Source organism: Zonotrichia leucophrys, chromosome 12, assembly GCF_028769735.1.
Source record: "Zonotrichia leucophrys gambelii isolate GWCS_2022_RI chromosome 12, RI_Zleu_2.0, whole genome shotgun sequence".
NCBI lineage: Eukaryota > Metazoa > Chordata > Aves > Passeriformes > Passerellidae > Zonotrichia > Zonotrichia leucophrys.
The window spans coordinates 12,506,078-12,532,892 of NC_088182.1; the positions used below are offsets into that span (position 1 = coordinate 12,506,078).

Here is a 26,815-nt window from a genome sequence, read left to right on the forward strand (position 1 = left end):
TTTTATTTGTTGAAACTGTACCTGCTGTGTTCAGGCTTTCTGTAATAGTGACTCCAAAAGTTATCAAAACAAACCAAACCCCATAACTATACTGAGGTAAGTTTTGTGCCTAAAAAAAATGTAAAACATGGAAGACATAAATAACAGTGTTTTGTTATTGCTGCCACTTCTGTTTGGAACATGATTTTTAAAAATACATGTAATCATGCCTTCTGTACAGAATTTACATGCAGTTTTTCTCTATTTGCCAGTTTTCCAGTCTTAACCTATGTAATCATCATTACATGGATTCACAAAGTTTTGAAAATTCTCTTTTAAGATCTGTTTTTAATCACAACAAATAATACAAATTTTGGTCAAGATTATTGTCATTTACATCTCTGGAAAAAAGCTAAGCATTTGGATATATTTATAGTATCTCTGCATTCAGCATTTATTTTGAGTACTGATGCACAGGGAAGTAGTTTTTAAACTGTCCCTCAGCCCCTGGTCTATCGGTATTCATGGCAGCATGTAGATACAGGGAATGTGAAGTCTGAGCTATGTGAGGAAGTGGTGTCTTGCTCCTTGTGTTGCCCTGAGGTAAGGAAAAGGAATAAAATAAAGAATTTCTTTTCCCATTCTTAAAAGTTATCCATGATACAAAGTGTTGTTCCTAAGAGACAACATCAGACACTTTTCGCTCTGCCATAATTTAAAAACAGATAAGGAACTGTTCTATGTTTTATGCAGTGATAAAATAGGTTTTTGTTGTGTTTTTTTTTTTTTTTTCTGATCATATTTTCAGTTCATGTGTGGGTTTTTCTGTTCTGATAAAAATGGAAGAGGAAATTTGAACAGATGGATTTGAGTTACCAAGCAACACTTAGTTTCCCAGGCAATGGAAAAAAAGTCAGAGCAGGTGCTAAGTGGATTTTATTCCTTTTTCTTTTTTTTTAAATTATAGTGAGCTGATATATGAGCTTCACTTTAAGAGACTCTTGAAAAACTTCATAGAATATAACTAAATAATCAGTAAACTACCTGGGCAGGTTGTTTCCTATATGATTTGAAGAGTTCTTTTCTTGAGTTGTGGTACAACACAGTCTATGCAGCAAGGCAGTTGTAGAGGACGTTGGTGTTGTTTCCTTCACTCCAATATTCTCATATACAATCAACTCTATTTTTCTGATTTTAATGTGTTCCTGTAATTTCAGAGTGAAATAAGTGTTCTACATTCTCAAATGTTTATACATTACCCCCACTTCTTCCCTCTTGAGAAAGACTGACTTGGTTGGCAAATCTCAACTGATAGGCAGAGCTGCATTGAATTGGTGGTGCCTTAAATTCAGTTTCTGGCAGATCCAAAAATAGGATTTTGTTTTAAAGGGCAATGCAAACTAATTTCTTCCTTTCTTTTTTTTTTAGCAAGATTGTGGTGAGTTCTTTTGACAAGCATAAAATTTTAGCTTTAGGTTTAAAAGCATGCTATTTACAAGTTGTGTTTTTTTTTTTTTTTAAAAAACCAAACCAAAATGCCGACCCGCCAAAGCACTCAAATTGTGTGAAAAACTATCTGTGTCTTATCTCTTTAGGGTACTGCTCTCATGTCCCTCTCTGCTGTACATTTGCATAACCTAACAGCTATATAGAACACTGGGAATGTAGGGATGACATTTCTAGGGGAGATAATGTTGTTAACTGAGAGCTTTGACATTCTGTTACATGATGATATGATAACTGTAATCTTTGTTAGAAAATAATATCTTAAGTTTTCATCCACCACTATCTGCACTTCTTTTCTGCAGCACCCAGCCCGTTCTGATACTGGGCATTGATCCCAGCCAGGTGCAGGACCTGGCCCTTGCGGGTTCCCAGGGGCACATTCCTGCAGCCTGTCACTGCCCCTCTCACCCATCCCTTCCCAAACAACAGCCTGGTGCCATCTGTGAGTTTGCTGAGGCTGTGCTCAATCCCATTGATCAAGGTATTGGATAGTATTTATCTCAATATGGCCCTTGGATGCCACAAATATTGTCACAAAACTTAATTTGTGTTTTTAAAAAGCTTGATGTACCACAGAGCCAATAAACTTACACATTTGAAGTCTTATTAACTCTGATGTTTGCTGGCTTTGCTGATTAAGTTTAAATACTAAATAGCCTAAGTCAGCAGTAATTTTAAATGCATGTAAGTAAAACCCACCCATATTTAGAAAAGCACTTCCTGGAGAATTAGGGAACTGAAAATCAAACCCATAAGTTATTTTAGCTAGTGATTTCACCAAGTCCACATGAAGGGAAAAGAGACAGGAAAACATAGGCTAGAAAAGGTAATAACAAAAGAGTATATCCATTAATAAGTCTGGGCATTAGTAGGTACAACTATGCTTTTCAAAATTAAAAAATGCCATGCTAATAAATTTGAAGTATTACTGCAACATGGGGGTGGGCCAGCACTCCCCTGGGTTGGCTCAGGCTGTTTGCAGTGATTGATGTTTGCTCAATGTGAAGTTTATAAAAGGATTTCTACCAGAAAAGTGAACGCGTGTTTGAAGTTCTGTGCATGCTAACACCAGCTAACAGTTATGCAGTAACCTTAAGAACTCTGTGCAGCAAGTGTGTGAAATATGTAGTATTTCTGGCTTCGAGTTGTTGAGTGTGAGCCTGGCTTTGGCAGGGCTATTTTTCTGCCATTTGAAAACTAGGTTCTTAATTTAATAATTTAAATTGGTTTTGCATCTGCAGTCAGGCTGAAGAGGAGCACTGGGGCAGAGCAGAAATTAAACAACTATTACTGTGTTGTGCATAGGTTGGAAGGTGGGAAAAGCACTTAACAGGATATCACCCTTTGTCTTTTTGTTTTTCTAGGACAGAGCTCTTAGCTTTCAGCTTGTTTAAGGAAGCTATCAGGAGGTTAGCTGTGTGAGCATGGAAAGAACTGTTGGAAAACTGCTTTCCTCTATTTAGATGAAGTGGCTGTAGAAATACCACAAGCACTGTGTGTTGGCACTGCTGGTAACTTCCTATCTAGCAGTGCTGTCCGTGTTTAGATGGCTTTGGTTTTTTGTTATTTATGAAGAGTGGAGCTGGCACACAGCAACATCTCTACTGTGTGTTCTGGATCTTGGGATTGTATTTAGGAGTCTTTGCTGTGACTTTACTCTTTGAAGCGTTGCCTGTGTGCTTTTGATGGCAGGAGCAAGGGAAGTCTATTCTTAGTTACACCCTAAGGTGGAATTCCATTATTCCTCCATGGTTAGTGTTACACTTACTCTACACTTACTCTGGGATATTTCTTTCTTTTTCAGCCTTATTAAAAAGTTCTTTGTGCGCTCAAGCTTCTGAATGGGAGGGAAGTAGTGGAAATAAGTCTTTAAAATAATGGATTTGTTGGACAAGGATTTTTTAAACTCTATGGATTACACAAAAGATTTGTAACAAGGATTTTGCATTTTAACAATTTGAAGATGTGATTTTAATAAAAGATAGTCTTCTAAAACAAGATCCCCACACCCAAAACCAAATAGCTAAAAATTCTGGTTTATAACTCCCAACAATGTTTCATTTATGTGTCCTACTTCAAATTAAGTGACTCTTTTTAGTGCACCTGAGTTACTAATAAATGACTATTTAAACATTTAGCTTTTTAAAAAAAGGCATATTTTTCCATGCAGTTTTAAAGCTTCATATGCACCTAAAAGAGAAAAATTTTTAGCCAAGATGTTTCTAGAGTGTATTTGCTTTGCAGAAGTGTAAGCAGCAGTTGGAACATCTGTTTACTGATTCTAATGGACTACACCTGAAAACAAATATATGGCCTTCCTTTACTGCAGACACTCAAGCATTTTGGTACGCCTTCTTAAAGAAAATGGTGAAAAGGGAGAAAATTGTTTATTGTCAAAGTTTCTTTTTCTGAAAATATGTGTAAAGCAATAACTCTTCCCTTTTTCTAAAATTGGGGAAGTAATTTTGGTAAGAGGACAAGAGATTAATGGTACTGTGCAAAACAGAAATGATCCCCTAGGAGTTTTATTCCTTCTACAAAGAAAAGAAATAAATTTTCAAGAATTCTGGTAAAAGTGGAGTTTCAGTAGCTCCTTTCAGAAAACACTCTGTGTGCTTTCAATTACAAACTAAATTGTCCCACATGCATTTCAAGCTCCATATACAAACCTTGTTTTCACTTGAAACTTTTTGTATGTGGTCTCTTGCCAGAGGACAAACTTCCAGTATGACAACGCATGTGGTTGCTTAAGGTGTTTTTGACATACAGGTCAAAGAAAAGCTGAATTTCTTAAATCTCAGATTATTTTTCCTCATAGTCTGTCCTTAGGTATGTTAGTAAAACTTCATAAGCCCCTCTTATATGCCTGAGTTCAGGAATAAATGGAAGTCTGATAGTTGCAAAGAAATACTTTGGCTCGTGATTCAATGTGGGTTTTCAACTGGTGTAAAAACTTTTCCTTTCTCCCTCCTGCTCTTCTTTACATCTCCAAGTTTTAGAATGTAGGCCAGGGATGGTGTTAGACCCATTGTTCAAAAGTAGTACGGAGGCCACTGAGATAATTGCTGGACTTGTCTGTCATGATGTACTTCTGACCTTTGTTTTATAGTTTGGTGGTGGTCCCTGATTAATGTAGTTTCTTTCATATTCATCAAAATTCATATCTGTTTATTTAAAACGAAATACGGAGAGAGAATTAGGCATGCATCTGAGTATTTTGCTTAACTCTGAGAATTTAAAAAATTTTAGTGCCCCTAATTTACAAAGAAAAATCTCTGCAGAACTCTTGTAGCTATCAGCTCTTCATATTTCCTCTGATTTTTCATTTCATGTTCTTATAGACACATTTTCATTTCTTCAAGCTATAAAATTTGTTGGAATTTGACAAAACTTCTTTAACAGGTTCTCCCAGAGTTCAAATACCTACAATGGTGAATTTTTAAAAGAGAATTAATGGTAACATGGTTTTTAGAATCCTTTCCAATAAAAGGGGTCCTTTTTCCTGCACACTGGAGACAGACCTGGGAATTTTGTGTAGTCAGTTTATGGTTTCCAGAAAGACAAAGAGTTTGATCAGGATTTCTTAAATCTACTTTAATTTTAATTACTGTGAGGCTATTTTGGCTGGGGGTGGGTGTGAAGAGTTAGAAAGCAGCAGATAGGTCTGTATGTTAAGAAGGAATCAATTCCTGTATGTTCCAGTTTTCTAGTATTCTGGTTCAATTGAATTTGATCAGTATTTCTAATGGTATTTTTGGCTAAAGAAACACTACTGTTTAGACACTTCTGGTAAGTGCTGTGCTTTTATCTAAATGATTGGTTGAAATATTGAAATACTGCTGATCTAAATTTTAAAGTTCAGACAAGCTGATCCTGTAGAAGAACTATCAAGGCTTTCTTTTCCAGAGGAATGGAACCAGTGTGCTCGGAGGTGTTTGAGAGAACTAGCAGCTCTTATGCCATTGTCTGCTGTGATTTGCAGATTTGTACATTTTGTCTGTGAAGGCAAAAAGCTGCATTTCCTGACACAGTGGTTGCTCATGCCAGTTTTTATAATGCCTTCTTTAATAGTTTTTCTTTCTTCTTCCAATGCAGACACAGTTTCACACCATCTCTAAACTGCATATTTTTCTGTTTTTTAAATTTCCTTTCTAGCACTTTGTGTCATTTTTTAGGCAATTTTGTGCAAATAAATGTAAAACCTTGAGCTACATTGACAGTGTTGGTATCATTGAATGAGAACAACACAGTCACTGATGTCTTGGGAACATTAATAAACTACTTCAGAAACAGAGTAAAGAAAGATCAGTTTGCAGCACGTTGACTTTCCTGCAGCCAAGGGATGAAGTGTCTTTTAATAAAGCTGGGATAAACCCACAGATTTATTTGGGTAACTAGTATAAATTTCAGATTATGCTAGGTAGTGAGGATTTTCAGCACCAGTGATTTATGACAAAATCTTGCTGTATCTTCTTATCAATTTCTGAATTAAAGGGTAGAATTCATATTTCACCAGTATTTTAAGATTATGTTTACAATCTGTCTCCCCTTTGGATTTTTTTTTTGTGTTTAAGTTAGCATTAAGATTGTGTGCTAAGCTTACTTCTGGGGCCAATACAAGATGCTAACCTAATATTGTGAAAGGAGAAAGCAATGACCAAGTTTGGATTGAAGCTCATTTTAGTTTGAAAGCAAAGACTATTAAAGTAAATTTCATGTGAAGGAGACCTGATTACCTGCTAGTTTTGAGTGGGTGCATTAATCACCTTGACAACTAAGCATCATCAGGAAATACAAGGTGTGGGCATTTGGTTACACATTAGTTATAATTAATTATAATTAATTTGCATGTGCAAAGTGGTTACTCAGAATCAGGTGTCATATAGAGGGGGTATAAAGAAAATCTAATTTTATAAATGATTGCATCTCTGAGATATTTTTAGTATAGGCTTTGATTGTTGCAGAAATGATGACACAAGAATTTTTTCATGGATATTAGAATCAAGAGTTCCCTTCAATACAGTTTAGGTTAAAATAAACTATCCCTAGTAAGTTTTTGATATTTTTCCCCCCACATTTTCTTATTTGTCTCCCTTTTATTAAAAGAATTGAAAACAAGAAATAGACATAATTCCAGAAATGATGTAATGGAAAAAAACCTGGTTTCCTTAGGCTATGAGGACTTTCTGAAATCTCTAGAATATCTCTTGCTTAGCTGTTCAGGCAAATTTGAAAGCCTCCAGATGACCTCAGAGAGTAAAACAATCAGGGTAAGGTATCATGCACATAAAGTGTATCCTTAAATTAGTACCCCAAAAGTATATCCCTGAATCAGGCACCCCAAATGAAAAAACACATACATAGAACAACATAAATTCAAGAACTGAGCCTTGTGGGAGTCTCCAAACATTTGAATCTGATTGGAAGAAAACCCACACAAAATAATAAAGTGGGAGTCATTTTCTGATCTTCTCCAGAATCCTAAAGTCTGCTTCATTTTACCATCAGGGATAGAGAAGAAAAGCTTTTAAGTCAGCCAGCATCAGATTGATTCATAAAGCAAACAGGAAAAGCATTATGAGGCAAGGCTTCATGCTATGATAGACATCTCGGAGTACGCATCTTTGGCAGTCTATACATCTCTGGCTAAGGGGGTGGAAACTCTGGTTTGTCTCCCTGGGCAATGTGTGGAATCCTGTTTATATTCCAGCTCAGTTTATATGGCCCTGGGGAGCAAAGTCTGGTCTTAGAATTAGCTGTAATTTTTGCTGATCTGATAGTGGTATGACTGGCCAACTATTCTTTTGTGTAACTGTATGACAAATTCATTACGTACTCTTATTTTTTAAAACATTTGTGCAGTGAGGGTACTTGCTTCATCTAAGAAAAACAGCTGGTGGCAATTGAGTGATTCCTTGCATAGGTGATTTGCAAAGATTTCTTTCTTTTTGTAATATGGAGAGTTGCATTTAAATTACAAAAACCACAAGGAAAAAGGTCCAATCAGATATACAATTTCATAAATGCAGAAAGAATTTCATTAATGCCAAAGCATTTGAAAAATGCATAAAAGCAAAATTATAAGCTGTTATCTGTTAAAGGTAGTTTAAATATATGTATATGTACCTGCAGTATATTTAATGTAATAAAAAACTGTTCAGACTTAGTGTTGAGTATACTAATATGTCTCTTGCAGTTATTTTAGTACATTAGGCTGCACATTTTTCAGTGTATTTTATAAAGATGTTTATTAGCAGTAGGCTTCAGTTTAATAACCTACAGTAATTAGTCTTTGAGAGCAGTTGTTTCTCACAGTTATGAATAAGCCATATGTTTGTTGCTACATAGAAGAAGAAACTAATTGATAGTTTGTGATACAAAAAATTGACTTTTAAACTTGTGGGTTATAAGGGATGCAAGACCGTGGCTCCTTGGCCTAAAGGATAAACATTTTTTTCTTGGCTACAAGGTTAGTTCAGGAGTCTGTGAAGCACTGAAAGAGAAGGAACTAGGACATAAAGACCTCATGGATGGCACTCCGTCTTTTAGAGCAGAAGGACTCCAAAGGAGCAGAAATGGGACAATATCTGTCCTGTTTCAGGTTTTTCTATTAATAAACTTCTCAGATGGTCTATGGGAAGGGAATAAGCATCACCAAATTCTCAAATGAAAGTGTTTTGTCACATCTTGACTACTTTTTTTCCAGGTAGTTATGTGAGTTTTTTATCAGGATGTGTCATACCAAGATGCAACTCTGATTTCATGCTGTCTTCATACTCCTGTGGGTTTTTTTTAATTATTGTTTTTATAAAGACCAGTATGGAATGGTACTGTTAACTTTGTCCTAACCAATGCAATCTATTTTTCTTTTGCCTGTGGATTAAGATGCATAAAAACCAGTAGGAAAATGTGAAAACTGAAATGTTAATGCTACTGTAGCGTGTGCTGCGTCAGCCCACTACATAATTATTATCCTTAAAATGTCAAATTTGAATATAATGTGTTTAAATTGCTTATTTCAGACAATAGAGGAAAAATTAGGAAGAAACCGCTGTAAAAAATTTAACACTTATCAGTGTTTGAAGCAGTAACAGAATTAAATAAAGTTTTGTTGTTTAAGCAGCAACAGCAGCGTTGTATCTGGACTAAGAAATTCCTTGCTGGGTTGTCACGCCTGCCGTTAATTATTGATAAGGGGTTTCAGAAATAGCGCATGTGCTGTCAGAGTTGGCTGTAACACAAGACAGGGAGTGCAGTGGTGGCAGAGGGGATACAGCCAGGGCAGCACCTGTAGCACTTGCAGTTACCTGCTTCTTGCCATCAGACTTTTATTTTGTTGCAATGAGTTCATGTGGATGGTTAAAATAATGGAAAGATGAGTCGTCAAGCTTATTTCTATCGTGTCCCTCCACAGGAACTGCACAGAAGAACCCAACTTCAGCCTGAGCCAGCGAAGACGAAGGCTCTGCAAACAGTCATCGAGATGAAGGTATGATCTTTGCATCTTTCCCTGTATGTAATTTCTGCAGCATGAACTCATGTGCTGGGTATAGCTGGGATGGAGTTAGTTTTCCCCGTAGCAACCTGTCTGGTCCTGTGTTTTGAAATTCAGACTGAAAACAGTGTTGGTAACATGCTGATGTTTAGCTGTTGTCCAACAGGGCTTACACAGAGTCAAAGCTTTCCCAGTTTCTCACTCTGCTCCCACCGTGCAAGTAGGGAGAGGCTGGGAGGGAGCACAGTGAGGACAGCTGACCCAAATTCACCACAGGGATAATCCATACTGTCGTGTCACGCTCAGCCTCCACAAACTGAAGAGAGGGAGGACCTTCAGAGTCAGGCATTTGTGCTCCCAAATAACTCTAATGCCTGATGAGCTCTCCTGAAAACTGCCAGGCATCTTCCTGCCCATGGGAAGCAGTGCATGAATTCCATGTGTTGCTTTGCTTGCATGCACAGCTTTGCCTTACGTATTATAGCAGCTTTATCTCAAACAATGGGTTTTCTCACTTCTCTCTGGTTCTCTCGCCCATCCCACTGAGGGGGAGTGAACAAGCAGCTGTGACAGCTGCCTAGCAAGTGTTGATTTATGACTTTTACTCATTAGTTACTGAATGCTTTCTTTACCATGTCAATTAATTTTGTTATGTAGCTAGGAGTAATTAGTACTTACTTCTCCTGGTCTGTTTTCTAAATAAAATTGATTAAAAGATCAAGTGTAGCATTGCTGAAAAATGAGAACAGAATATTGCTTTTTAAAAAGACTAGGGGGTGTGTGTGGGAGATCCAAAGTACAAGGAATAAAATGGCTAATGTAAAATGTTTTCCTCCTCAAACCTTTAAACCAGTTCTTCTGTTGGTTGTTATTAGGCCATAATTTTACTGCCAACCTAAGGAAGATAGTAGTTGCATCAGCAGGTATGACAAAATTTGATGAAACAGCTCTCTTAGTCCTGACTATAGTTTATTCTTTTTGTTATATAATATTACTAAAGTGTTGTGGCTTTCCCCTCCACAATAACAAGGAATAAAAATCATAATTTAAAAAGTGAAAACTGATATTTTTGCATAATTCTGTGAGTCTGGATTGTTCATCTTTAAGAGAAATACCATGAGACTTGAGATAATTTGTGAGTTGGCAATGCTGCCTGAAATTCATTAATGATGGTCTTTCATTTCGTTCTTAAAAGGAAGTGCAAATTAAAGGCCTCATTTTACCAGTGACTTCTGTTGTGAGCAAATGAGTTCAGCATGTCTGAACATTGTGGTAAACACACAGTTAAAACAACAGCAGGACTTTAGCAATACAGTATCTGTCTTTCAATAGATAATAATTAGTTTGGATTATGTGGGTAACAAAGAAGATACATTGATTACAGAATTCCATTTTTGGATATATATTTGCTTTGGACATTAGTTCAGAACTCTTTGTATGAAATCTATGTTTTTACTCGCTACCCTAAGTAAATAGGAAAGTAAGATACTGGCTGAGAAACTTGGTTTTACTATTAATATTCAGAATTATAAATTTAAAAGTTCTGGGATACGAAAGCAATGTGTTAGAATAATGTATAATCTTTCATATGGGTTATATAACAATGTAAAGGACATGTTGAAGTTAATTTTCAGTTCTTCTTCCTGTACCAAAAGTGTGAAAAGATCAGGGATGGGGGTACAGGACACACGAGTGACACATGTGGTGACTGTCGCTGCTCCTGACAGTGTCTGTCCCTGGAGACACTGAAATGTTTTCTGTTTGACTCCCAGGAGAGGTGGGTGTGCTGCAATATTCCACTTTTTAAAAATCAGATCTTTATAGTAGAGCTTTCATTTGTTGTGAGTGAGGCTACTGCAATCCTGTTGCTGGAGTCCTGATGCAAAGCTGCTTTTTGCCTCTGAGGCACGCAGTTCTTTCTGTCCCTATGAACACACACCCTTTGGGGCTGCCCCTGTCTAAAATAGGCCTAATATTGAAAAGAAAAAGGGACAAATATAAGATGTTGAAATCCACATGATTAAACAGCAGTTTTCATTACAAGTTCCAGATTTGGAATGTTTTCAAGTAAATTTAAATTGTCTTAATCCAGAGAGCATTTGTTTTGAAAAAATGTGGAACATTTGTTTTGAATGATCAAGCACTGGAGGAATTGTTTCCCTGCAATGCTGAGGGTGGAAGGAGGGAGAGGATAAGCTGTAATGTGGCAGTCTCAGGCCATCCACCCCCCCATGCAGAGACTCCAAGCAGTTTACATTTCTTTTCACCACACCCAGCCCCTCCCAGCCCCTCACCACTTTTTTTTTTGTCTGAGTGCCTTCCATGGCTCCCCCAGGCTCTACCTGGATACAGCTTTCCCTCCTTCATAAATCCTTATATTCTCTGTGGTTTTCTTCTGTCCCTTGCCATTGCTGAAGTCTTGCTGTCCCTTTTCCCAGTCTGTATTCCCTTTCATCCAGTCAAGGATACCCATTTCTCCTACTTATCCTCTCTTGTGTTTATTTGTCTCAGACATCTTCTGCACTATGTGTCTTGTCCTGTCATCTTCATTTCTCTCTAAAGCTTTGAAAGTAGTTACTTATTCTTACAGCAATTGCATTTCTGCATAACTGCTGCCTTGTTCACCAGTGTTTATCTCCTGTATATTCATGCAAATTAAAAAAAGCAAACAAAAAAAGATGGAAAATTCACATCCTATGCCCTGACCTTGAAATAGGATAAATTTAGACTGGACATATGAAGAAACAGAATTTTATGACGAATAAGGTGGGGCCCTGGCTCAGGTTGCCCAGAGAAGCTGTGGATGTCCTTTCCCTGAAGGTGTTCCTGACCAGATTGGATGGGACTTGGAGCAGCCTGGGATAGTGGAAGGTGTCCCTGCCCATGGCAGGGGGTTGGATTAAATGACCTTTAAATGCTGCTTCCAACCCAGCCATTACATGTTGCTAAGGTCTAATTCTATCATTGCTCAAACAGTGATAGTACTTGAGAGAGAAAATCAGAAATTGCCTACAAATATGGCCTAGAACTCACCTTAAGGATAGGATATTGAAAGACATGTGGAGTCTAGCAACTATAAAGTCTTTATAAATGTAAGCTGTAAAGTAAAATGAAAATATTTGTGGTGTACCTTACTTGCAGAAAGAGCCATCTTTATGTATTGATCCTGCTGTGATATTTCAGGTATGGGTTTGGTTCTAGAGAAGTGTGTGTGTGTGTGTTTGCAGTGCAACATGCTCTATTGTTAAGAATGCATGAACTTTCACTTCCCTTATCTTCAAAGACAAACCTGAATATTCTCTGCATTAAATTGACAAGGTAGAAATTCATACAGTAAGGGTAATTGTGTATGGGCTGCTGAAAGTCCATGCACATAAGTGTGTTTAAATTAAAGCTTTATTAAATGTGAAGTTTCACATATTTCCTTCTGATTGCTTGTTGAATGCCTTACAAGCAAAATTTTGCAGACATAATTTAAATTTATCATGTATCTGAAATGATGAGGAGTAGCATTTCATTACTTTTCCTTTCAGAATAAGACAGCCTGGAATGCTGTATTATATAGGGTTGGACTTGTTGATCCTTGTGGGTCCCTTCCAACTCAGAATATTTTGTGATTCTGTGGTTATTTACAAATGCTTTCCCTTTTCCTGCCCCTCAGTTTTCAGGAAATGTACTATAGGAGTCTTGTAAGCACTGATATCATTCTTGAAACATCGTTGTGGAATCTCACTTGTTAGACTTCTTCCATTGTGAAATATTGTTTTCTTCAGCATCAGGACATACTGGTTTTTTTCACATTCCAAAAGAGGTAGGTTTCTGCTAGGTCCAGCCAGCAGAAACCTGAATAGCCCTAACCTCTCACAGAATATCTGCAACACTATTCTAATAAAGGAGATAAGGAAGAAGTATTGGTTACTGCTGGAAGGAGGGGATAGATTAGGATGAGTGCCCTGATCTCTGTCACAAATCCTGCTACATAATCTTATGTCTTTTAACAGTTTTAGAGGGCCTGACTGAAAAAAATCTGAACAAATGCTGTATTGTTTTAGATGTTATTAGTACCATTTAATACTAAGCTACTTCCTAAAGATTGCAAAGGAATCTTTGTTGTGATTCAAGACAGACCTATGTATTTTTTTAGCATGTTGCTAATGGGGATAAATCTTAGAGGTTTGAAGAAAATATTGCATCTGTTTCCATTTCAGTTTCTGAAAGCTTGCTGGACCCTGTGCCCAACAAGACTGAAAGTTTTCCTGTTGAAATTTTCTGTGGGAAAATGCTGATTCAGCTGAATCAGGAGGTTTTATGGGAATGTGTCAGAACTTTTGGCAAATATAAAGCTACCTAACTTCCTGTGCATTCTGTAAGCCAGCCCAGCTCCCTTGGGGCACTACCACTGGGGGCTCTGGGCTCTGTTTTATTTTTGACCTATGACATTTTTCACTTTCCAGCAGTTGTCCAGCCTCTATAGTTTCCTGGGCAAGCCAGCATGCCTTAGGGAACAGTACCTTTGAGTTTGACAAAACTTGTGGAATTTCTGGCTTCTGTTTCAATAAAAAGCTAATGTAGAATTTAGTGACAATTTTTCAAGACATAGGAAAATAGCTTTTACGCATCTTTAATCATAGTATGCAAAGATTGATTAAAAAAAACTTTTCCTTAGAGATTTCAATGTTATGATGAAGCAGAACTACAGAAAATGCTTCCACAAGTTAGTTATTTCTCATAAAGCTTAAATTTTATTCTGTGATGTATAAACCTTCTAAAGAGTGTAGTAGGCTGTGCTAAAATTGTTTCTGCCACATTATATTTGCAAACATGTAAAATACAAAGGCAGTACAAAAAAGCAGACTCTTATAGATTTAGCTGGGCAGATTTGATGAAGACTATTCCCAGATGTCATGTCACAGCAGGTCATGTAAGTATTAATATATTTCATTGCAAAATCATTTCAAAGTGTAGTGAAGCTTAGGTTTTGCTTTTATCTTCAAAAATAGGATGAAAATATTTCTGAAATGAAGTCTAATGGAGCAGGCTGAATTTGTTTATAGTATCTGTGAGATCTACAATTATTTTTGTGTTGTGTTTAAGTCGGGAGAGCTTTTTAGAGTTCTGTGTCTTTTCCTGCAGTATTTTTCTTTCTGTGCAACTTCTTTAAATGATAAGATTCAATGAGAATTCTTCTCTTTTTTCATTCTATATCAATGCTTCCTGTTTTAGAATTGAAATTAATTTTAAAATTAATTTTTGTTGGAATAAGAAAATAATGAAAAAACTTCTCTGAGTTTGAGATTTATTGTTGACTATAAAGATAAAAGCAAAAATGTTAGAGGAATGACAGTAGGCTATCTAAATGACATTGCTTAGTCCTTAGCTATCATTCTATATGGATTTATAAGAGTGGTCTTCAAAAATAATCTGAGATTGTTTTTCACTTCAGTACCAAAAATTCAGATACTTTTTGGAACTTCATCCACATTCTTCTGTGTCTTAAAGTGCTACAGATGCCTAGCTTTGTTTTGAAGGAAGTTATTACAGGAGTTGGGGTCTTTGCTTGTTTTTAGGCAATCTAAAGAAAGCAACAAAAACAAAGTTGCATTAATTCATGCTTAGCTTGGCCCTGTTAAAGGATCAATTCCACTTGTATTTTTTCCCTAATTAGCTTTCTAACTTAATAACCTGGTCTTAGTGAATCAAGGTGGTTTTAGTGTGCGTTTTTAAAAAAATTAAATTTTAATTGAATTTTATTTTTTTTATTGAATATTGATCTCAATGGTACAAGAACTTCATCCACTCCCTAATATTTTATGGATGGTTGATCCTTTATTTTGTTGAACAGATTTCCTATTGAGTAATTCTGCAATGTTCTTTCAAACAGAAATTTGTGACAAGTTTGTGTAATCACTTTTGTAATCTTTCTAACTCTCACAAAAGGGACTTAGCCAATTCCCAAATGACTGGAAATAACAAAAAAATATCACTGTTTTCCAGTGTGGTGCTGGCACACATGGCAGCTGTTGGCCGGGATGTAGAAATTTTTCGTGGTTGTGGTTTTGTTTGTCTTGGGACTCACATTAAAAAGTGCTAAATCCCCTCCTGGTGATGTGGCTGGATTAGTCAAGGAGAAATATCTGAGGACACAACCTTTGTCTCTCCTGTGAGCAGGCAGAGCTCCAGAGAGACGGGCCCTGAGCCTCAGGCTGAGCGCACAATGGCTCTGCCTTGGTGAGGCCTGGGCTGGGCTCTCCAGGCTCCGCTTGGTGTTTGAGGGCTTGGCAGAACAGCCAGGCCCAGGTGGTTACTGATGATAGCAAGGTTTGTTATCATACATGTGTGGAAAAATAGGGCATCTGCTATTCTCCCTTCTTCTCTGTGTAGGAATTAATCGGAATTTTGACCAGAATGTATTCTCTACAGACTGTGCCACTATGGTGAAAGAGATCTGGTCTGAATTCTGCATTTCTTTAAGCTAAAACGGATAGAATTATTTCTGGTTTATGTGGATTCTCTATTTGTACCATCTATTTTTGCTGTCTCATTATTTGATACTCACTCAAGTACAGATATGCTTCTTTTACTCTTTAATATGTCTCATATAATTTTCAATACTTTCTTTTTTTGTAACTAGGATACAAAAATAGCTTCACTTGAGCGCAATATAAGAGATCTGGAAGATGAAATACAGATGTTAAAGACAAATGGAGTTCTGAATACAGAGGACAGAGAAGAAGAAATCAAACAAATAGAAGTTTACAAGAGTCACTCAAAGTTCATGAAAAATAAGGTAGGATCTATTTATAAAAGAGATTAAGACTGTTTAAATAATGGAAAGAAAAGTTTTAATGTGACCATTTCCAGTGCAAGAAGCTGCATGTCTCCTTTTGCTAAATCTCTACTGTATAATAATCAGTAGATGTGAAGGAGTGAAACATTTTGGATAAATGAAAATTATCTGATTTTAGCTTTTGATGTCATTTTGCAATAAGGACTTTTGTTTCATAGGTGCTACCAAATTCTACTCTGCTTATATTTTCAAGACTAGCAATTTAATGACTTCAAATTACTGTACATAGACTATTAGGAGCTGCCCCAGGAAGGTAGTAAATATGAAGTGATGTGACACATTTCCTGGTTTCAAACTCACAAAATATTATTGCTTGTTCATTGTTTGAAGGTTTTTGCTACAGAAGAAATGAAAATGTTAGTGCCCATGTGGAATTAATTCAGATTTATTAGGAAAAAATAATGATCAAAGAACATATGTATTCTGTTGGACAAAAGTAGCTCTTAAGCTACTGAAAAATAACTAAAACTCCTAAAGTAGCATTGTCATCAGGAAAATTATTTTGCTAACCTAAACGTTATTAATTTCAAAGCAATTCAGTTTTAGTGACTTACAGCAAAACTCCCAATGGATGTCAAAAACCTGCTGATAGAAAAATAAGGTACAAAGCCTAGAACCTTAACACTCTCCTGATGTTTTTGTGAGGAAAAGCTTCAGTATATTTCTGTAGCACAGAAAGCAGATGAATGAGAAGAGTATTAAATATGCATTGTTTTGTCACAGCCTTCTGATCTTTGATAAATGCCATGTTCTGATGAAACTTTGTCTGTTTTCTTTCACTAGTCTTTTTCTTCCACTTAAAATTAAGATTTACAGCAGAAGATGTTATTTTTATCACTCATCTGAGAACATTTCAAGGTGGAAAAGTATTTGTGGAGCTGTCAGCAAACAGATCTTGCTGTACCTGATCTGTTGAACCTGAGATCCTTGATAAATTCTGATAAACAGGGTTGATGGCAAAGAACAGTACAAAACTCTTCTGAGGTGCTTGAAGCTCTAAATAGTTTTAATTTATTCTTGAAGTATAACTTGTTTTCAATCTGTTCTTGTTTTAAATAAATGGGAAGGTGTTAGATGAAGGCAAACATTGAACATTTATTTACATGAGTGGCAGAGAATGTTTGGAAGTGTTTCTTTTCTTAACTATTTTTAGTACTATTCACTCCTTTCAAATATATAGACTTTAATTATGACTTGCAGTTAAATAAAAGTTGTAAAAATTAGGAAGAAAACTTGCTCAGATTTTTTTTCTTGCCCACTTGATAAGGCCTCTCCTTGCTCAGTTTTTCAAGGGAGAAAACTTGTCATTACTCACATAATACAGAAGTTGTTAAAACAGATCTTAAAGTTCATAGGACCAAGAGATCTGCACCTTCAAATCTCTTAATTGAGAATATAAATAAAACATATAGGATGATATGTACTTTTAATAAGAATATCTGCTCTGGAAGACTTTCTGCCCTTACTAGGATTCATCTTTTGGCTGTCAACCACATATTTAAATGAACACAGATGCTTTTTTTTTTCTTTTTTTTTTTTTTCAGGTGTGAGTTTGCACTTGGCATTTAAGTAGTCCTTTGAGTATTAGAACCCTTATGCTATCCACTGGGTATGAAAATCTAGTGGATTAGTGCAATTTCAGCAAATTACCAGTAAGATGAGTTTTAAGTGTTGACAAAGCAGTAATAAGGTGCTCTGTGATTCATGTCTGCATGTAAGAGCTTTCCATACTAGATGGAGGAAGCATGCAAATTCTGGGAGATCCTCTAGGGGAAAAAAAAACCAAAAGGGAAAGAACTACAGAATTTTATTTTTGTGTAGGTAGGCCTGGAAATTTAACAATCACTTGAAAACCAGACCTTTACCATCATAACTTGTAGAATCTACTGATAGACTTGTAGGGTCTGCTGTATGCAGGCACATGATTTGCATTGCTACTCCTTTTCTTAAATCCTTCACTTCAAAAAGCAGAAGTCATTTGTTGCATCAGAACAAATCCTATGATGTGTTAATCAGCATAGTTTCATTTAATGGAATTACTTATTGAAAGATTTAGCCCATTAATTTTAATGTGCAAAATTCAGAGGAAAAGCTTTGATTTTTTCTCCCTTTGTTTTCTGGTTACTCTGCATAATGTCACATAAGAATTTGGTGTGAAAAAATAACAGAAGAACACCCATTATGGTTTTCTGGAAATGGAAAATTAATGGGTTCTAAAGAACTGAAATTACAGGAGGTGACAGAATTGTAAATTGAGAAGGAAGAAAAAGGAATTAGGGTTTCAGGAAAGGAGGTGAAGCAAGATCATATTGGGCAATGTTGAAAAAGTGGTGACAGGCAAATTACACACATGAAATATGTGAGATAGTGGGAAGGTCAGGGTCAGAGGACAAACTTGGAGGTTTTTGGTGCTACAACACTTACATCCAGACTTGTAGGTTATCTTCTTTTTAGTCCTTATAAAGTATAAAAAGGTTTTGTTGTATTATATGAGATCATGAGGTTTCATTGAATCATGACAGTTGGTCTTCCACATCACTTCAGATACAGCAAAAAGGTTTGCATATCTGCTACAGGCAAAAATCTATTTCATGTTCTCTTTAATTAGTTTTTTTACACTCTGAGATACTGCAGAACTTTAAAAAAGTGAATATACCCATGACTAAAACTTCTTAATATAAGTTTTATATGTTTTTATTATGACTTTATTTTTGTGGCAATTTTTAAAATGGAGATCTTAGTACATTTCCACCATGATAATTTATTTTTAAAAGACATCAGCATATTTATTCAACAATCTCTCTGCATTTGGTTCGTGTTTTAACTCTTAATATTTTTTTTGAGAGCTGTAACACATTCTTAAACTCCTGACAATTTGTAGATCTTGTAGCCAGAACTTTACACTAAACAGATTCTGTTTCTAAAACACAAAGAACACACCTGCAATGAAAGCAAAGCCTTTTAAAATTTTTTTTATTATTTCTCAGGGTGTGGGTTGTGTCATGGAGAGAAGGGGAAGAGTTTCTAGAAGAGATTAAGCATCTGTGATGTTCACATGCATCTCATATAAAGCCTGTGATGTAATTCAGATTGGCTGCAGATCCACATTTTGTCTTTGTGTCTTGCAGACAGATTTTCCCATTGTTCATTTTCTATCCATTTTCTCTTGGTTGCCATACTTGCTTACATGCTCTGGCACGGGATGGAGGAAGGTGGTTTGCTTTCCAGAGAAAGCTTTCTCTAGCAGCTTTTAATTGCAGTCTTTCCTCATGTCTGATTTTTGTATGCTTCTTTTTTCATTTTAATTTTTTCACACTTTAAGGTGATTTATTTTTAGTACCAGGGTAGATTCTTGATTCTATACAGTAGCTCATGGGTGACTATCTGAGCACCTTAAGCAATGATGCAAACATATTATAAAAAGATTTATAAAAAGAAATAAGGAATAAATATATTAAGACATGCGTACAGACTGTAGTTGGAAGAATCACTGCCTTAAATTTAATTTTAAAGTATGCACTTGCAATGTAAAACAAAATAGAAGCATTTTGATCAGCAGCAAATATTTCCAGTACGATAGAGCAATGAATTTATGAAATGTTTTAGTATGTGGATCTTTGGAATGTGGTTGAGTAGGATCAACCTGTGGATCTGTGGATATTCTTTTTTTTCCCCTGGGGATTTTTGAATCATCTTCCATCTACCACTTCTAGATTTCTTGCATCTCAAGTGTCTGTTGGGACATGGAAAAGAGCTCTTCATATAAAGGAGGTGATTTCTCTGAGTTATGCAAATGCACTGGGGAATTTTATTTCAAATAATCCTCATGAGATGATGCATCTGGATTCAGCTGGTGACCAGTGTTATACCACAGGAATTTGGGAGTAGTTATGTGCCACCCAATTTCACCTATACACATCATTCTGTATATAGTCCAGTGCTTTGCTCTGATTATTATATTCTAAATCCACCATAATTTTGTGTTATTTGGCTATTATTCCTATTTATCATTGTGGAAAGAGGAGAGTAATCATAATTCCATGACATTTACTGATGTACCTTAAATTCACTTAAATTCAGAAGCCCTGTCTTAGTCTTGTGTTTCTGCTGTTTCCTCTGGGATAAACTTTTATTATCTCGGAGCCCTTTCATTGTGTGGAATTTTGTATAATGCTTTCCCCAGACTTCTCTTAAGTTAGTCTTCTTGGCTTGGCTTTTCTACTACCTGAGAATTCCATGTGAACTGCCAGGGAGAAAAATAGGAGGTGGGGATGGTGGGCAGCAACAAATTTGCATGAAGAGGAGTAAGGTTAAAAGTCCACTTTTCTGTTTTCCTCTGCTAAGATGCTGGTTTTTCTTTATCAGACTCCTAAAAAATTCCTGATTCATTCTGGCCAATGATAAGTCATGGGAATCATGCTGTTGGAAGGACTGAATTTATGCTTTTATGAACACTTTTTTTGCTGTGCATTTTTGCTGTCTTGCCAGACTTGCCTCACATGGGATACATGCCTTTGAACTTAAGTGAGGTCCGTGGTGAATTTATAGACTAAATCATCTTTAAGATTTTCCTTTTAACTTCTGCAACAACAAGGCATTCATTCTTAGACAGAGTGCATTAAATTGCAAGAAACACAATTGAAGGTGTGATTGTAAAAAGTCTGAACCTTAATTCTCTTTCAGCATTCACAGGTGTCTGATTTGTCATATCATGGTCATTCACACCTTTCAGATATCCAGTGGAGCTATGAATTTGAGACAAAATTAATGACCTAACTTTTTTCCCCCCACTGCAGATTGATCAACTGAAACAAGAACTCTCAAAGAAAGAATCAGAACTTCTTGCCTTACAAACTAAGCTTGAAACCCTTAGCAATCAGAATTCAGATTGCAAGCAACACATTGAAGTGCTTAAAGAGTCCCTTACTGCCAAAGAACAGAGAGCTGCCATACTTCAGACAGAGGTATTGTATTTCCTAATCATGAAATGCAATAGAAATATGGAGTTCATGGCCAGTATCAAGGTTTTGATGTGTTTGATTCAAGTCTGTGTGACAGGAAAGTTGTTAAAGAATAATGATTAATCTAAAACAATTTAAATGCCAGTGTATTTGGTGTATATATAATTCTGGTAGTACACCAGCTCTCATTCTAGAACTTTTTTTAAGTGCTTATGATTGCCTTTTAAGAAAATGTTTGTGTCTAATTCTCATTGGCTTCAGTGGAGGGAGGTGGACCTTAATGACTTGATTGCTGTGGTGTGATGACCTGATTGCTCATATGAGTTTCTCTGTTGGTTGCTCTGGTTGATGCCCCTTACTTCTGTGTATTTCTGTTCTGAAGGATGAAGCCATTGATGTATTTTTAAGGGGTCTGTTGAAAGGTGCATATTGTTCATCTCTTGTTATTTTTTTCAAGTGCAGTCAACATTTATTTTAAACTATGAGTAATTTAAAATGGACCAGTGTATTAATTATTTATGTATCTACAAAATCAGACCATAAAAATATGGATAAAAATGGAATACCCATTTGAGGTGGTTGTCACATTTAAGGGAATATGTAAATCCAGTGTTTAATATGTCCATTAACTATTTTCCTAGTGTTTTAAAAAACTCCATAGGCTTGGAGCACACAATACTGATTAGATTGATTGCTATTAAAACTTCATGATTTTATTTTTAATGTGTTTGTTTCTTTCAGGAAACAAATACCTGTGGAATTTAGTCATACAGAGCAAATGGTTTCTATTCAGAGAAGTTTATTATAAGGTATACAGGAATTTGATAGAATGTTTCAAAAGTCTAGTTAGGAAAAAAATGGCTTAGACTCATCCTTCTTGTGGAAATAGGAAGTAAATATTTCTGAGATTCTGATTATCCCTTTTTTCAGATGAAATTTGGCATTTCCAGTTTGTGTTTTATGAGCCAACTATCATATGTGTATAATACAAATTAATCATAACAGAACAAGGATAAAGACTCTAGCAATTTCAATCTAGCATTTGAGTAGGAAAGATTGAGTATTTTAAATCCTGGGCTGTGCAAATCTGTTTTGCAAGGCTTGTATGACCTGTCATAGTGCTGAGGATGGTGATAAATTCCGTTGGTTCTCCACTGATTGGAATTCCTACTCCCTTACCACACTGGTTTGCATTCAGTGTGTTACAAACTGGCTGGCTGATGGGCAGTGGTACAAAAATGAATTACAGTGTTCTTGATGAGGGATTCTGCAATCCTGGTGGAGAAACAATTGGCTTCTGGCAGGAATCTAATTCCTCTTCTCAGTTTCTGCACAAGGCTGTTGAGCTTGAACCTTTTACATGATCTAGACTGTGCTGTGGTAGCAGTTCAGCAGTGCTTCTAGACACAGCAGGTCTGGGTCTCTAGGAACTGGGAAAAGATTTTTGGTTGCTTAGAGCAACTGTATCATCCATCTCCAGGCCTCAGGTCTTATCTAAAGGGAGGCCAATTGCTTCCAGCAGCTCATGGGAAAGCAGCTGCAGGGAGATGCAGGGCAAATGGCAGCCCTCCAGCAGGTGGAAGTCATTAGGGAAGAAATGTTGTACTGTCCAAACTATTGTTGTTGGTCATTCCCATATGAGGAAAGCCAATAACATTTTGGCCTGCATTAAGCCACACACCTTTATTTCTACGTGTCTATTTATTACACTGTCTATTTGTAGAACAGTTTTTGTACAATCTTGTGTCCTTAAACATATTCATAACTTGCCTTGAAGTGCTTCTTTCTGGAGGTGAGCATGACTGTCAGGTTTATCTCGGCTGTTTGGGGGCCTGGAAGGCCCGGAGGTGGCCTTGGGGCAGCCCGCGTATCGAAGGACGAGAAGAGGCTTCAGTTCTTCTTTCTGGTTTTATGTTTATTAATTGTTTATCTAAAAGATGTTCTTTCAGCCAGCAGAGATCTGCTCAGCAGTCAGCCATGGGCACACTGTCTCTCCCTCCGGCAGGCCACGTATCTTTATACCCTTTGCTACGTGTACAATATTTATCATTTTTCCCCAATACCATCTATTCTTATAACTCGGTGTACTCTTAGTAATAACCAATAGAAAGGTGCCACCGTGGCCAAAGAAGATGGAGGAGAGGAGGAAGAAGGAGGAGGGTAGGACACACCCAATTCCTCCATCTTACTCCTCTAAACCCCCCTGTACATAAATCCTAAACCTTGTGTCTCACCCTCTAATTAGCTAATCCCTTCACCATTCACCCGGTGAAGTCCTCATCCTTGTTGTCTCCTGTGTAGGGTTAAAGTCCAGCTACCAGACACTTCTGGCAACATTCCAAGAGTCCCGAGCCTCCCCAGGGTCTCGGTGGCTCAGCATCTCAGGACTGAGATCTTGAGATCCGACACATGACCACCGAAAGGCAGTTCTAATCCTGTGCTGAGTAAGGTGTTCAGAGTTGCAGTGTCAACTTCCTGCCTAAATAGGATTACTCTGTAATCACCTTGTTGTAATTAAATTAGCATAGTAAATCCTGTAATAAAAGAAACCCTCCACAGGCTCTCAGTTATTTCATAAGAAGTGTTTTATTATTATTTAGCTTAATGGTTATCTTAAGGTTTTGCTGAAGCAGCTGCATATGATGCAACGGGATGTGATTCACAGAATCATGTCGTGGTTGAAGGGAAGGGAGCTCTGGAGCTCATCTGGTCCAACCCCCTGCTTGGGCAGGGCCACCTAGAGCCAGCTGTCCAGGACCATATCCAGATGTCTCTTGAATATCTCAAGGCATGAGACTCTACAACCTCTTTGGGCCACATGGGTCAGTGTGAGTGTCTCCAGTGTTCATAGGGAAACCCCTGGGTTTCAGTTGGTGCCCATTGCATCTTGTCCTCTCACTGGGCAGCACTGAAGAGTCTGGCTCCATCTTTACAGCCTTCCTTCAGATATTTATACACAGTGATAAGATGGCCCATTCACTTTGCTAGGCTAAACAGCTCAGCTCTCTCAGGCTTTTGTGATATGAGAGGTACTCCAAAGTTTAATAAAGCCCTTAATTAATCCTTTAGTTTCTCTATGGCCTTTCACTGGGCTGTCTTCAGTATGCCCAGAGCTGGACATGATATCTCAGGTGTGGGCTGAGCAGTGACTGATAGAGGAGAAGGATCAGCTCTCTAAACCCCTAATGAGCCCAGGATGCTTTTAGTGCGTCCCTGCAGGGCCACATTGCTGGTGTTCACCATCGTGGCCACCAGGACCCCGAGGTCCTTTACTGCACAGCTGCTTTCCAGCTGAGTGAACTCCAGCACGTGTGAGTGCTTGGCATTGTTTCTCTCCTGGTTCAGGACTTTAGCTTTCCTTTCTCTCCATGAGGTTCATGACAGCACATTTCTCCAGCTTGTCAGAATCCCTCTGAACAGCAGCACGACCCTCTGGTGTATCAGTTGCCCTTTCCACATTTTTTCCACCAGCACACTTGCTGAGGCTGCACCCTACCCCAATGCCCAGATCATGAATGAAGCCATGCAACAGGACTGGATGCAGTGCTGGTTCTGCTGGAGTGTCCTGATTCCACTTGATAGCCAGCCCTCCACCTACCCACATGGTTCTGACAAGCCAGGTGTGGTAGGGCATGAAGCTTACAAGTAACATGTAACAGTTTCTTTTTAGTTCATGTATCCCTGGAAGTTCGTTGGTTTCACTCTATTTCTTGGCTAATTCTACCAGTGTTTGTTATTGAGTGGAATGGATTTTTTTTTGGAGTATAATTTCATGTTTGGAATTTTAATGATATCTTAGCAAAATTAGCTCAGAAAAATTTTACTGCTTTAAAAGTGTAGTTTAAGTTTGAGCTCTAGCTTGTACAGTTGGTTTCAACAGGAAGAAATGAAGTCTAAGCAGAGTTATGATGATCTTCATCCTGAAAAATACTGACTACTATTGAGGCATGACTAGCAGATTTAGTTGGTTGATGTGTGATGTACCAGATCATCAGAAATAAGAGGGCACTTGAATTTTTTTGATGGGTTTTTGGTCAGATTTCAGGTGCAATGGCACTTTGTGACATAATGTGAAAGAAGTTAAAACCATTGGTAAACAAGCCTAGAATCTAAACACAGTGTTCTTTTTGAGTGGTGTTTCTGTTGTCCCAGTGATGTCAGTGTTTTATTTTGATTTCAATATGTTTAGTTGACTTAAAAAGCTATCACTTGAAGTTTTTTTTGACAGTTGAAACAAAAAGAAATAAACCCCATACAGCAGTAACTATCACGGTGGCCAGAGTTGGGAGGTCTGAAAATGGTTTGCTGCCAGTAGGAAAAATGTTTGGAAGCAGTCCTTAGAAGGTTCACCACCTCTGCTACGTGCATTTCATTTTGTTCCATTTTTAAGGTCATATATGATAATAGTGCCAAACTATGCAAAATTTTCCTACCCTAATGTATATACCCTTTGTTTTGATTATCTCTTTATTAATGATGTGAAAACCCTGAGGTCAGATGAAAATGAGCCAATGTAAGGCTAGTCCAGCCACAGAAAACTGAAAATGTCACTGTGCTCCACAGAGAACTGTTAAAAGGAAGAATACGACGCTTGATGAGGTTTTCCCTGCTGTGTGAAAAAGCTGTTAAAAGATGTTAATTTTTAAATGAGGCCTTGTAGTGTTACTGCAGAAGGAAAGAAGTTAAAGAGTGAATAATCCTTTTCAATTATTTAAAAAGATTAAACACAGCCATTTGTATACATTCAGAAATGGTGGACAGTAGAGTTTGATTCTTTTTTGTGCATATTTGCAGTGACTGGTGCTTAACTACTGCACTTAACATCAGGATAAAAACTTATTATAAATTGATGCAAATAAATTCAACTCAGCTGGGTAGCTCAGTGGAGAAAAACATTCATTTCATAAGCATTTCTGACACAAACATACTTTAGCACTTAGTGTATCATTGCTTTAGATAACACACCTGCAAACTGGCAGGTGTGCTGTTTGAAGGTTAATGAACTGTGAAATAAGTAAATGTCTACAAAGAAGTTTTGTGAATTGTGAGCATAGTCCTGTCAATGGAGGAAATGGATTAGAAAAATAGGTAAAGTCTGTACTGTAACTGAATAACTGATGTGTTCAGCATACACATATTAATATAGAAAACCTAATAAAAATGGAGAGGAAGGGTGATTATGGTAGTTATTTATTGCAATCTGCTTTTTTTGTTTAAACAAATCTGTTTATAAAGAAGGGTTGTGAAATGATTGACTTCTTGGCAGTTCTTAGTTTGCATAAAGAGCAAATAAAAGCAGACAGCACAAAATACTTGGAACAAGACTAAAAAAACTTTATTTTTCTTTCTATTACAATGTTGATATTTGATATTTCTTGAAATGTAAATCTGCTTTTAATTTTACAACAATAATGGTATAACTACGGTTATTTCACTCTCACATTTTTGTTTTTCTCCGTTAGAGTTTTACTTTGAAATTGTGTTTTCCTATTGTTTTGTGATTTTTCTTGTTTCAAATCAGGCTGGGCCAGATCTTTCAGTGTGGTCTCTTTGCTGTGCTGCCAGGGCATTGTTCTGGTGGATGTGCTGTGCGTGCGAAGGGAGGATCACCCGTGGCACAAAGCGCTGTTCTGGACACCAGGCTGCCCTTTGCTGCCACTCTGCAGCTGTCCACTGCTCTCTTCACAAAGGGTTCCACATTTCAAGTGCAGCTTTGTCTCAGGTGGAATGTGCCAGACATTTCAGTTTCTGTGCAGCAGCCACATTTTGTACGCCCTATGGCTGTTCAGAGAGGAGAGAGGAGTGTAGTGGCAGAGCAGTAAATTCAGAGTCAAGCTGAAAGAACTCATAGGTTAGCAAATTGCTGTATCTAAACAGAACTAAACTGTGAAGCAATCTGGGAGGCTTTTCATTTTTGTTTTTTCTTTTGGTGTCTATCTGCCTCTTGGATTCTGATTTCAGGACTGTTCAGAGGCATATCAGTTGTCCTGATCTGATTTCCAGATCTCTGTGCTTTTAGTTGGACAT

The 26,815-nt window shown here is 37.1% G+C and overlaps 1 protein-coding gene across 2 annotated transcripts in view; it reads left to right on the plus strand.

Moving 5' to 3' along the window:
- Positions 1–26,815, plus strand: part of ERC2 (ELKS/RAB6-interacting/CAST family member 2) — a 406,178-nt gene that overhangs the window by 75,782 nt on the left and 303,581 nt on the right. For both annotated transcript variants that reach the window (XM_064723899.1, XM_064723900.1), the window contains 3 exons: positions 8,900–8,974; positions 15,612–15,767; positions 20,624–20,791. In XM_064723899.1, coding sequence (XP_064579969.1) covers positions 8,900–8,974; positions 15,612–15,767; positions 20,624–20,791 — 399 coding nt within the window. The remainder of the gene's footprint in view (positions 1–8,899; positions 8,975–15,611; positions 15,768–20,623; positions 20,792–26,815) is intronic.